The sequence below is a fragment of the Pipistrellus kuhlii genome, unplaced genomic scaffold (genome assembly GCF_014108245.1).
Source record: "Pipistrellus kuhlii isolate mPipKuh1 unplaced genomic scaffold, mPipKuh1.p scaffold_m20_p_9, whole genome shotgun sequence".
Classification (NCBI taxonomy): Eukaryota; Metazoa; Chordata; class Mammalia; order Chiroptera; family Vespertilionidae; genus Pipistrellus; species Pipistrellus kuhlii.
Window position 1 is genome coordinate 33,685,036 of NW_023425595.1, and position 13,961 is coordinate 33,698,996.

A 13,961-nucleotide genomic window follows, 5' to 3' on the forward strand; every position below is an offset into this window, starting at 1 on the left:
CCTTCAACATAGTATTCTTGTCCACCTCTCTAGTTCCATCTCTCGTTTCCCAACCTGTGTGTCCTAATTCAGCAGCACCGAATTACTTATAGTGCCTAAAATATATCAAACTGCTTCTTGCTTCTGTGTCTCCACACACACCCTTTTAAAACACCCTTGTTTCCCACATTTCTTGGCTTATTCCTAAATCCTTAGAAACTTGGGTCTTTTCCCCTGAAACGTTGTCCTTGAACTAAAGAGATGCTGAACCCCGGTGCTCCCTTAGCACCACTGAGAAAACCTTCTTCAAAGTTTGTATTCTTCACTGTAATTGTTTATTTACTACTCTATTGAGGTCAGCGTTATTTCCCACTCATCTTTGAGTCCCAGGGCCAAGTACATGTATCATGTATTGAACAAATGTTTAAAGGGAAGTACCCAGCACATAATGCCACTTGTAAAATGTTACCTTTTTCCTTTCTGCCTGTGAACCAATGTTTTACTATATTGATTTTCTTTATGATTTCAAAATATACTGACCAGAGATAAAGGATATGCTAGTTTCAATAGTAGGTATGCTTTTCAGTGTATTTTAAAAACTAGGATTCTAGATTATCATATAGGTTCTTATACAAGTGGTTACAGATAGTCCTCTAAATTTACTCATTACTTAATTCATATTAACTGAGTGCTTACAATGTTGTAGGCAGTACGTTAGGTGCAAAAATCTAATGCATTTGGATGTACCCTAAAGTTACTTAGTTCAGAGCCAATTCTTAGAACTGTGGTGATTCCACGAGGATAGACTGTCAGTAGATAATGCTCTTTGTAAAGCAGCCAGAAAACCTCTTTTTGGAATCTCTTTAGTTATGAGAAGCATCACTAAATTACTATTATTTTTCAGCACACAATAATGGAAAGAACACTTCCTATGATCCTGGGCAGTTATCCAACCTCTGTGAGCCTCTATTTTAATGACTATAAAATGGGTCTAATACCTACTTCACAAGAATATTGGATCTAACAAAATGTCTGAGAGGGAATCTCACCTAGGGCTTGTCATAGAGCAGGTGCTCAAACCACAAGAGCTGAGCCTGGTTCTTAACTTACCACTGACAGTCAGTGTCCTTGCTGTCCTCTCCCCAAGTCTGGACAGGTCCACATAGGCTGAGCCAATCCAACTGTCCGTATTGTGGGGCCTCTCCACATTTTCATTGCCGTAAGCCCGCCACACTTGGATCTCTAATCTCTCCTCCCTGAAGTACCAAAGCAGTGATGGACCTCTACAGATTTCTGCTTTTTTGGATGCCTTAAAAGTAACTATGACCTGCTTTTGGTTTGTAGATTCCTTAGGTTTCTTGAGAGGAGTCCAAAAGCATTCATGATCATACAGCTTGTAGCGGAGGTAGCAATATGTGCTCTTATGGATGTGCTTCTGACCAGCAAGCAGCACGCAATGAAGGGGCAGCCAGAGCCTGGGTGTGGAGATGCTGACAGTGGCTGGCTCCTCTTCATCCATCTTGACAAGATCCTTCAGGTTATTCTCAAAGCTCCAGCCCAATAGTTCAGCAGCTTCCAGCACCCGTTCTCTGTCTCCAGGATGGGTGAAGGAAACTGAAAGCTCCAGACCACCCACAATCTTCTGCATGAGCTCCAAGCTATGAGGCATGGCTCCATCTTCTGGTAAAACAATAGGATACCATCCTGTGATCCCTTATGGGAGAAAACATTTTCAATTATTGTCTTAAAAGTAAAAAGACTTACCCATTATCCACCCCAGAGCCACCATCACTCTAGCCCAAGACAGAATAGAAAACATATACTGAACAGTGCATTGTAGTTTGTTTCATCTGACCACTAAAAGGCAATGAAAACAGGTTGAAGAACAAAGTCTAGGAGTTGAAAGATCTAAATTCTCTCCTTGGCTCAGCCCAAAACTAGTGGTCAATCTGGGTAAACTATTTATTTCTCTCAGCTTTGTTTTCCTTACCTGACAAATGGGAAAATTACTGCTGATCTTGCCTACCAGACAAAGTTGTTATGATTATTAAATGATAATGGTTTAGGAAAGTTTTCAAAGAGAAGTACTACACAAGACCTGAAATGTTACTATGTTGTTACTAGATTCCTAGTGCATGAAATTCGTTCATGGGTAGGGTCTTAGGCCTGGCCAGCAATTAGGGCTGATCAGGGCCTTCCAGCTGCGGGCTGGCGTCTTCCCTCCCACAGCTGCTGGCTTGGGCCTTTCTTCGTTCCGCACCGGCCCCTGGTGGTCAGCGCACATCACAGCGAGCAGTTGAACTGGTTGGTGGAACTCCCGAGGGAGCAATTTGCATGTTAGTCTTTTATTATATAGGCTACAGGAAAATATAATGAAAAAGGCAAGGGACAAGCAATCAGGAGATGTGGGGTCTAGTTCTAGGTTTTCCACCCAGGGAACTGTCACTTAGTGAACATATATTAAGGACCAGGAATTAGATTTCAAAATAATAATAACTTCTCTATTGAGTATTTACTACGTGTCAGAAACCCCCCTAGTTTTCTATATATTACTTCATTTCATCCTCCTGATAACCCTATGAAATTCTGAGGATTAACTGGGATAAGAATCCTTATTTTGTAGGAGAGAAAATGGAAACCCAGAGATCTGTCCAAGTTGTTATAACCACCAAGTGGTAGAGCTAGTTTTTGAATCCAGGTCTAACTGGTTCCACAGTCTACATTCCACCTACTATAGATTCATAGTATCTTATCTGAAACTCTTAGGGCCAGTTTTGTTTCTGAATTTAGAATTTTTCATATTTTAGTACATAAAAAAAATATTAGTAATGGTCAGTGGTCATGTAAGTCAGGACTGGTAAACTTATTCTGCAAAAGGCCAGACTAAATAGACTTTGGGCCATATGGTCTGTTTCAACTGCTCAGCTATCTTGTTGTTGTGGAAAGTGACCATATACAATATGTAAATATTAGGCATGTGTTCCAATAAAACTTGATATAATCAGGCAGCTGCCTAAGTCATAAATAAAGACTAATCTGTCAGTTGAGTCAGATTTGCAGTTTAAAGTGTTAATAAAAAACTTTTTGGATTTCACAATTATATAAAACAGACTGTGGATTGGTATAATAATATTTACAACAATTTTATGAGAAAGGTTTCATTAATTAAACTTTATGGATGAGAAAATTTAGACTTATTGAAATTAATTTGCCAACGATCACTTATGGCTTTGTGATTTTTTGAAAAGGTCTTTAATTTTTCTGAGCCTTCCTAGTTTTCATTCGTACACTGAGGATGCTAAATATGTTGATCTCTAAGACTACTTTCGGCTTTGTCATTCTAAGAACCTATGGCCTTAGTAACTTCTTCCTTTCGGTTATTAATTTCCCCACAACCTAGTAGTTCTTAACATTTTTTGGTTACAGATCCCTTTGCTATTACCCCCAGAAAATCACACAAATGGACATACACACAAAATTTCACACCATTTCAGCAATTAAGAACTGCTAGATTAGATGGTTCCTTTTGCTCTGTGATTCAGTAATTGAGATTATTGGCAAGAGGAAAGAAAATATAATGATCAGTTTAGAAAACCTCTGAAAAAAAAAAAAAAAGTCTAAGATATATCCCAAATTGTCTAAAGTTTTATTTCCAAGGGTTTAAATCTAATTTGCAAGCATGACATTTCCCAGATGGTGCCTATTGCCTGACAAACTGCAGTAAGTTTCAGGATAGAAACTGAGGTTTCCTATGTGTCAACATCCTTTATATGTATAATTTCATCGAATGGTTCAATAATCTTGTGAAGTTGATCTTATTTCTAATTTTTTCAGATGAGGAAACTATGGATCGGAGGGATAAAGGGACTTTTTCTAGATCACAAATAGTAAGTGACAGAAGTGAGAGTTAAACTGTATTATTAAGTTGTACAGATTTCTCTCTGGCAGGCACACAGTGCCTGTTTATTAGAATATTGCTCAGGGAGCTGTGTTACAGAATTTTGGAAACTAGATTACATAACCCTAGGGAGGAAAATGGACAAGAGAAGGAAAGCATTTACTGAGTGCGCATTATGTGTCAATGTTATCCTATTTAATCAATTCCAACCTATAGACTGTCTCCATCCATGAGCTAAGAAAACTGGGGGGGCCCAGAGGACAAGGTCACTTTGTCGAGGTCACCAGATTAGTAATAAGTAGGACAGGATCACTAATTCCAAACTGCCTTGGTGGTTGTATCTTCACCTCATGTCCTTTTTCACCGACAGAAGATAATTTAGAAAAAAAGAATGTGGGAGAATCCAAGATGGCGGCATAGGTAACACCTAACTGCAGCCTCACACAACCATTTCAATAAAATACAACTAAAATACAAAATGGACATTACCCAGAACTACAGGAAAGTCGACTGACTGGAAATTCTACAACGAGAAGGAAAGAAAAAACAAGAAGGGAAAGCAGAGGAACTGTAAAAGCCTAAGGTATGGAGACACATTGCGCGTGCGGAGAGGATGGAGCCGGAGAGGAGGGGGAGGCTGAGTGCCTGACTGGCGTTCCCTAGTGGGAAGGAGATAAAAGCTCTGGACTATGCTGAGCCCCAGTTCCGACTGCACTGAACCCCAGTTATAGGCCAGACCCTGGGGACCCAGGCTCATACAGAGGGAGCCTGGGCTGTAAGGCGGAAACCTGGGGGAGCAGGGAAAGGAAGTCCTGGAGGCATGCACATTGCGCGCAGAGAAAGGACAGTTGACTGTGCTACTGGATTGCCCTAGCGGGAAGGAGACAAAAGCTCCAGACTGCTATGAACACCACTTCCAACCCCACTTCCAAGTGAACTGAACCCCAGTTCCGGGCTCACTGAGGGAGAGCCTAGACTGTTTGGTAGTGGGTGAAACACAAGGACACCTTTCTCTCAGAGGTGCCTCCACCCTGAAACTCCACTCCATCCAAGCTGAACACAGAGACTTTTAAAGCTACCAACTCAGGGAAGCTGCAAAAATGCCAAGACAAGGAAACAGATCACAAACAAAAGAAATGGAGGACAAAAAGTGACTGGATATAGAGTTCAAAACCACACTTATAAGGTTTTTCAAGAATTTCCTAGAAAAGGCCGATAAAATAAACGAGACCTATGAGGATATGAAAAGGGATCAACTAGAAATAATAAGGGATCAACAAGAAATAAAGAATAAATTGTCTGAAATAAAAAACATTATACAGAGTCCTAAAAACAGAATGGAAGATCTCAAGAATCAAGTCAAACATTTGGAACATAAAGAGCCAGAAGATACTCCTCCGTAGAAACAAGAAGACAAGAGAATCCAGAAAGTTGAAGATAATGTAAGAAACCTCTGGGACAACTTCAAACGAACCAATATCAGAATTATGGGGGTCCCAAAAGAGAGAGAGAGCAAGATATCGAAAATATACTAAAAGAAATAGTGACAGAAAACTTCCCCCACCTGGCAAAAGAATTAGACCTACAAGTCCAGGAAGTGCACAGAACCCCAAACAAAAGGAATCCAAAGAGGACCACACCAAGACACATCATAATTAAAATTCCAAGAGCAAAAGACAAAGAGAGAATATTAAAAGCAGCAAGAGCCTAGCAGGTAGTTACCTATAAAGGAGCACCTATACGATTGTCAGCTGATTTCTTAACAGAAACCATGCAGGCCAGTCGGGAATGGCAAGAAATATTCAAGGTGATGAATAGCAAGAACCTACAGCCAAAAATACTCTACCCAGCAAAGCTATCACTCAGAATCGAAGGCCAGATAAAGAGCTTCACTAATAAAAAAAAGCTAAAGGAGTTCATCACTGCCAAAACAGAATTATATGAATTGCTGAAGGGGGTTTTTTCAGAGAGAGATAAAGGGGTTTTTTTTCAGAAGAGAAAGAAAATAAAGATAAAAATTATGAACAACAAATATGTAACTATCATCAAGTGAATCTAAAAACCAAGGGAATTAAAAAAAATCTGATTAACAATATTAACTGTTGAATATAATAGAATCAGAGGTATGGAAGGGGAGTGAACTGACGATTCTTAGGGAAAAGGAGAGTGGGGGGTGTGGGAAGAGACTAAACATAAACTGTGCACCTATGGATGAGGACAATGTGGGGTGGGAAAGGGCAGAGGGTGGGGTGGGAACCTGGTGGAGGGGAGCAATGGAGGGGGACAAAAAAAGAGGAACATTTGTAATAATGTGAACAATAAAGATTTATTTAAAAAAAAAAAAAGAGAAAAAAGAAAAGAAAAAAAGAATATGAAAATCTGGATTTGATTTCCAGTAGTGCCACTCACTAGCTGTGTGGTTTTTGCCAATCACCTCTGTAGCCTAAGTTTTCTCTCATCTGTCAATTGAAAAGTATAAGATCCTGTATCCCTGCCAGTCTTAAAGAAGATTTAAGAAAGTATTTTACCAAGTGCTATACAATGTAATATATATCACCGTATTTATTATTAGTTGTATCATTATCATTATCTTTCCAAGAGAAAGATATTATGAGCTTCTTTATTAGAAAAACTTTGAAATGATTAGGAGAAGACTTAAAATGCCTTTTCTTTTCTTTTTTGTTAATCCTCACCTGAGGATATTTTTTCCTTTTTTAGAGAGAGTTGGAAGTGAAGGACGAAGGGAGGGAGGAACAGAGGAAAAGAAAGGGAGAGAGAGAGACAGAGAGACATTGATGTGGGAGAGACACATTGCTTGGTTTCCTCCTGCACATGGCTGGGGACTAAACATGCAACCGGGGTACATGCCCTGGAGCAGGAATCAAACCTGTGACCCTTTTAGGTACGTAGGCCTATGCTCTAACCACTGAGAAATACAAGCCAGTGCTTAAAATGCTTTTGAGAAAACTTTTGAGGTACTTTAGGTAATTCAGAAGCATGTGTTACAGGGTCATATTTTCTTTTGCATATTTTATGGCAGCTAGACAAGTTGGTCTCTTATAGGGAAGTGAATGGGAAAAGGTAGGATTAGAAAGTGATAATCTAGGATCCTTACCAGATCTCTTGATTAGCAGTTCTTTTGTTGGAACCTTTACTACTCCAAGCAGATACTTTTTTAATGACTGGATACTGGTTATATCACTGGCTGTCAAATAAAAAAAAAAAAAAAAATTATTTGGTAGTCTACTAACGAGTTTGTATTTACATTGTTTTCACATAACACTTCATTTACACTCACTAAATCTTAGTGTTAAAAGATGCTTTAGAATCATCTTGCTCCAATCAAATGTCCTTTATATTGTTTTAATTAAATTAGTCATATATGATGAGTATGTGTGTAATTTTAAATAATTTTATTTTGAAAAAATTCAGGTATACAGAAAGTCTCCAAGAATATTACAATGATAGCATTTCCTTGATAGCATTTCAAGCAAAAAGAAAAAAAAAAAGAATATTATAATGAAATTCACCTAGATTTACCCACTTTCATCCTGACACATTTATCTTTCTCTATATTCTCTCTCACACACACAGTCAATACATGTTCTACTTATCTTCATTACACCCTTCAGAAGTTAAGTTGCAGAGAATATAACCCCTCACCCCTAAATACCTCAGCATGTATCTTCTCAGAAAGATATATCATTCAAAACAGAGTCTCTTTTAATTATGATTGTGATGAGCCACTTGGTTCTCACCTGACTTGGTATCTTCATGATAAATGGCAAAAGTGACCTCTGCGAACTCCAACAGCTCTGCCAGGAAACAAGCCTCTCCACTGCAGTGCTGAGTTACTAAGTTACATGAGAACTCCGTGTGATGGGAGAACTCCGGGCAGAAGGTACAGGCCACTGGGCGGGTTTGGCGCTGTTCCCCCTTGGGCAGGAAGGAGAGATGAATGGTGACAAAGGCATTGACCCCTACTGAGGCACTGAACTGCAGAGAGGGTTCCTGCTCAGCCAAAGCCCTGTAGGGGAAAAAAGTGGGCAGGAGAAGAAAGAAATATAAAAAATCAGCTTGCCTGCTCAGAAAACATCTTCACCATTTCTATGAGGCCAAGAACTTTAAGTGACCGTATTTCCTATCTAGGCTTTTGGCAGTGCCAGTGTGCTTTCTTAGTAATCTGGGTTCAGAGTGTATGTGTGTGGGGGTGGGCAGAGACAACATCATTTGTGCACCAGAGTGACACTTCACAGATACTTCGTTGTTTGGCCAATGTCCTTTAGCCAAAGGCTTCTAGGAACCAACTACAACTGAACAAATTGGGTTTATTGCTCACCGTAATAGGGAGAACACACGCTGTGGGAATCATGGGGCACCTTTATAAGAAGATCTCAGAAAGGACTTATAGCACTGGGCTCATGTTAAGTGATTTGAAGGAATGTGTTTAAGGAAGTGGGGCTTTGCTTTGGATTGATATTCTTTTTTTTTTTTAAATCCTCATCCGAGGATATTTTTGTCATTGATTTTTAGAGAGAGTAGGAGGGAGAAAGAGAGGGAGGGGGGAGAGAGAAAGTAAGAAAGAGAGATGGATTGGTTGCCTCCCATGTGCTCTAAGCACCGAGCAAGTGAGAAGGCTCACTTCAGAGCACCTGCTATCTGGATACCAGAGTGAAGATTCAAAGGAAGAATAAGTTTAGAGTACCAATAATTCCTCTCTTCAATGAGGCAATGTAAAACTTATTTCTGACTTTACTATATTCTACTGGCTAATAAATGTAGCATTAATTATCTATACAAATGGAAATAATCACAAAAACCTATATATAGAAAAAGTGTTCCAGGCAGAGAAAACAGCAATACAAAGGCCCTAAGAGGAAAATGAGCTTGGTGTGTTCAGAAGCAATAAGAGGGCCACAGTGGAATCAGAAGAGGGAAGACTAGCAAAAAGAGATGAGGGGCCTTACCACCATTTTAAGAAGTCTAGCTTTTACTTTGAATGATATGGTGGGTTTCAAATAGAGACATGTCTAATAAAAATAAGTAAATAGAGATGTGTCAGGATCTGACTAAAGTTTTCCTGGGATAACTGGCTTCTGTACTGAGAAGCGACTTGAATGTGAACAAGCTAGAAAAATAGAAGCTGGTATTCTGAGACAGAACATGAGGTTACAGAAGAGTTGCAATGACTGGTCCTGGCATCTTATGAGGGTGTAGAGTATGACCATGGGTATTAAGTGCTTAAGTAGGGTTGAGGATAAAGTTGTTGGACAAGGTTAAGGAATTAAACTGCTGATAACAGTTAAATAATAGTAAAGTTTGCAAATATTTATTCACTTATATTCTTATATGTTTTCTTATAAAAAAAAAGTAGAGTTGTGGTTAATGAGTGGAAATTGTACATAAGAAAGTTTGTGTATCCGAGCATTGTATATCTTAAGGACTGCAGTGAAAAAATGTTTGAAAATTGCTTTTTAAGGGAACTTACTTGGCTGCTGCTTGCAGACCACAGGCTCTGATAATCTGGACTGAGATAGAGACAGCTCGGCCAGCAAGAACTCCCTCTGCTGTCCTTGGAGTACGCCTGTACCTCAGGCCCACATCTAGTAAACCTGAAGAGTCAGGAAAAATGAAAACAAAATAAAAATGTGGGTTGGAAGAATCTCTGTTCTATCAAGCCCCAAATCCTGCTTAGGAAGGAAGGAAGAGAATAAACACTATAATCCTAATGAACAACAGGGTCCTTAGCAGTGAGATAATCTGTCCATGGTCAGAATCACATTATTGTACTGTAGAATTAATAAAGAAAGCACGGCTGTGTGGCTCAGTGGTTGAGTGTTGACTTAAGAACCAGGAGGTCATGGTTCAATTCCTGGTCAGAGCACATGTCCGGGTTGTGGGCACTATCCTTACTGTGGGGCATGCAGGAGGCAGCCAATTAATGATTCTCTCTCAACATTGATGTTTCTATCTCTTTCTCTCTTCCTCTGAAGTAAAAAAATATATATTAAAAAAACACACATGCCGAGACCGGTTTGGCTCAATGGATAGAGCGTCGGCTTGGGGACTGAAGGGACCCGGGTTCGATTCCGGTCAAGGGCATGTACCTTAGTTGCGGGCATATCCCCAGTAGGGGGTGTGCAAGAGGCAGCTGATCGATGACTCTCTCATCGATGTTTCTGACTCTATCTCTCTCACTTCCTCTCTGTACAAAATCAATAAAATATATTAAAAAATAAATAAATAAATAAACACACATAATAATTGTTACTATTTATACTTTATATTCAAGATTATATAGCTTAGAGATTCAACTGCCTGCCAAAATTATTTAACTAACAGAGGCAGAACTTATATCCAGGTTTTCTAAACTCCACTTATTTACAGAATTGAGATGAGCTCTAGCTTTTCTTCTTTTAAACTTTTAAAAGGTTTCCATATCCATATTCCTATCACCCTGCTGCCACCCTCATGTGAAACACCACTCACATACCATCTTTTTTTTTTTTTTTTAAGGGACAACAGAACAAGCTGATCAGTGAGCACCAGGAGGAAATAGTCAATCTTAATCATGGCAAGATAAAACCTTTTGTTTCACAGATACTCCCCAGCAAGCTTATACCATAACTTAATAAGCTAATCCTATTAATCTATTATGTTATGTACTTGGAGGTTGGGTCATCCTAATGGAACCATTAGGATAGAATTCAAAACTTCAAATTCTAATTAATTCCTTCTCTTCTATTACTGTAAATTCCTAGTTCATATTAAATATATTCCACCAATTCCACATCTGCTTATGTTGCCTTGGAATAATAACTCTCTGAGTATACCTATATATAGTAATACTTAGGATTTAGACTGCAAGGGTTTATTAAACACTTGCTGAATTTAAAGGTGAAATGAGACAAGCAACATTTATATAGACAGTGTATGGAAGTATAAATTTTCCAAAGCTGTATGCAAAGTTTGGAGTGTATATTCTACACAGATTTTTCTAAGAGAAGGTGCCTCAGTTTTAATCAGATTCTTAGAAGAGTGAATACCACAAAATGTGAAGAAACACTGATTTAGAGAAAAAAATATTTATGCATACTGACTTTGAAAGGGAAAAACAAAAATAGTCCTCAATTACCTGATGACTGGTTCCTCAGTTCTTTCCTGTTCTCCAGCCTGGGGCTTAAAGGGAGATTGAAGGTCTGCATTCCCACGTCCTCACGGTGCTGCATGGTTGCCATGGCACAGATCCTCGATAATGGCAAGGTTCCTTTGGCGACCATCTGGTCTCTCACATTAGGATAATAGTATCTGTAAGCCACAAAAGCACAAGCTGTTGGTTGGAAGAATTAGGCAGATAAATGACTCAGTCTGCTCTAGGGATCAACTTTGGAGCCCGATATGTACTGTGGTATACAGCTGTGATTGTGTCTGGCTGGATTTACTGCCCATTATGTAGAGGTGGAACCCAATAAATTCCTGTGTTCAGGATAAAGCCCAGCTTCCCACAGGCATTCTGTTTGAGGTATCTGCATCTGGCTTGGACTTCTGAGAGCAGCCACTCCTGAAAATATCCATCCTGCAGTAGCAAAGTGGTTCTAGGTGGAGCAGTGCAAATTTCTTTGTCTTCAGGCCCAAGCCACTCAAATTTGGAGGTGTAATGAGGTCTGTTAGTACCTACACTATTTCCCTCTCATCTCAAAACATCCCATTCTTAGATCACAAATTTATCAAACCTAATTTCCACCTGATTCTATTTAGGAATAAGTTCTGGCAAGTGGCTGTACTCTTCCCTACTTCTGTTTCTGATGTTGGTAACTCTCCTTTTAGAATTATACTTTCTTAGTCTTTTAGTTGGCTTCTTGGGGATGGGGATGCCAGGGAGGAGTTTGAACACCTGTTTTAATGCCGTTATTTTTTCTGGAAATTGCCAAAGTTTGTGACATAAGTGGATTTATATTTATGAAGGGTACTCTTCTGGTGGTGGGAAGAATAGATGATAAGAAGTGAGTCTAGAAGGTCATTACATTAATTTAGGCATGATCTAATGTGGGCCTGAATAAATAAGGCAGTAAGATAATCAGAAAAAGGTGACCGATACATTTGAGAGAACAGTAGGAGGTAAAACTGATAGAATTTCACTTATAAATAGTGGTTAGAAGTATAAGATACTCTGCTTTCAAGAGCCTAATAACTGAATAGATTTCAATAAAATCTGGACAACAATCATTAACAAACACAAATAATATAAAACATGGCAAAAAGGACTGCTTAACTTCTATATAATTCAACTTAGACTAGTTATGGGAAGGATGCTCTATGCTCTATGTGTATTTCCTTCCTAAGCACACGATTGGGTTCTCCACACTACCTGCACCAGATTTCAAATTGGACTCCACCTCCGGGCACAAGTGCTTGTGCAGAGAAGGCACTGAGTAGGAGCCTTTGCACTGGAACTTCTGTTGGCAACAGGAGAGAGTGATGGTGCTGACTATTAAAGATGGGATCTGGAATACAGAGTGTGGTTGCAGATCTGAAAGGCTTCAGAGTGATTCCTTTGGAAAAGAAAAGCAATTCAGAATAATCAACGCATCATTTAGTGTTTTATATGTAGTAAGACACTATGTTAATATCCAATATTATTCAATTTTATCCTCAATATTTCTATAAAGAAAACAAACCAGGTATTATTACTCCTACTTCATAGATGAGGATATGAATGACACCTTGGTTTACATGATGAACCTGAAGGTCTTAGGACTGAAAGTCCTATCAAGGTCCATTTCCCTAGTAGTTATGGTACCTAAGGTCTCATCATAATACTGAAGTAAAAGATCCCTTTGTTGGAGGACAATGAATGAGGGTTTCATTTTATCCACATCTTCACCAACACTTACTAGTCTCCTTTTTTCTTTCTTTTTAATTTAAAAAAATATATTTTTATTGATTTCAGAGAGGAAGGAAGAGGGATACAGAGATAGAAACATCAATGATGAGAGATAATCATGATTGGCTGACTCCTGCATGCCCCCCACTGGGGTGGGGGGGAATCAAACCTGCAACCCCAGCATGTGCCCTTGGTCAGAACTGAACCTGGGACCCTTCAGTCCAAAGGCTGACGTTCTACCCACTGAGCCAAAGCAGCTAGGGCTCTTTTATTTTATTTATTTTTTTAATTATAGCCATCTTAGTGGTATCTTATGGTTGTTTTGATTTTCATTCCACAAATGACTAATGATGTTGAATATGTTTTCATGTGCTTATTGATAATTTATATGAATTGGGAGAAATCTTTTGAGATCTTCATTCATTTTAAATTGGATTGTCTATTATTGATCTGTAAAGTTCTTTATATATTTAGGGTACAAGTCTGTTATTTGAGCCCTAAAACCAACATTGGTAGTGCTTCCCCAGTTATTTGGTGACATGCTCAGAATGACAAAAAAAGTCTGAGTCACCCGACTTGCTCATTTCAAGATGAGATTAAAAAAAGGCAATACTTAGTCTTCTTATTTTAGCTCTCAGAAATGACAAGACAGATATGGTAGGAGATAGTGCAGTATAACGCAAGCAGCTGTGGAGCCAGTGGACAGGACATGAATGTCAACCTTGACAATTAATTGTTAGTAAGGTGGCCTTAGTCATTTCACACTTCTGAACCTTGTTTTCTCTATTGTAAAATAAAGAAAATAGAATCAACCAGAATATGTTGTTTTTTGGCTTTAAGATTATGATCTACCATGCTACACACCTGAAACTAAAACAAAATAATAGTGAATGTAAACTATAATTGAAAATAAAATTTAAAAGAAGATTATGATCTATGTGAGGTTTGCATATGTACATATTTTCCCCAGGAGCAATGGTTCAGTATTTCTAAGTTGGTGTTCTTAAAGACATTATAGAACATAAGTTCCATGGAAAATGAGGATCAATGGTATGTTTATAGAAGACTGAGTAGGCTGCCTGGCTGGTCTGGTTCAGGGGTTGAGTGTTGACCCATGCACCAGGAGGTCACTGGTTCGATTCCTGATCAGGGCACATACCCTGGTTGCTAGCTCGATCCCCAGTAGGAAGTGTGCAGAAG

The 13,961-nt window shown here is 38.9% G+C and overlaps 1 protein-coding gene across 9 annotated transcripts in view; it reads right to left on the bottom strand.

The window, feature by feature from the left end:
• The window catches only part of C2CD3 (C2 domain containing 3 centriole elongation regulator), a 109,454-nt gene that overhangs the window by 45,048 nt on the left and 50,445 nt on the right, over nt 1-13,961 (bottom strand). For all 9 annotated transcript variants that reach the window (XM_036426802.2, XM_045577602.1, XM_036426799.2 and 6 more), the window contains 6 exons: nt 12,246-12,429; nt 11,013-11,185; nt 9,366-9,489; nt 7,636-7,904; nt 6,993-7,082; nt 1,090-1,692 (listed from right to left, as the gene is read on the bottom strand). In XM_036426802.2, the coding sequence (XP_036282695.1) occupies nt 1,090-1,692; nt 6,993-7,082; nt 7,636-7,904; nt 9,366-9,489; nt 11,013-11,185; nt 12,246-12,429 (1,443 nt within the window). The remainder of the gene's footprint in view (nt 1-1,089; nt 1,693-6,992; nt 7,083-7,635; nt 7,905-9,365; nt 9,490-11,012; nt 11,186-12,245; nt 12,430-13,961) is intronic.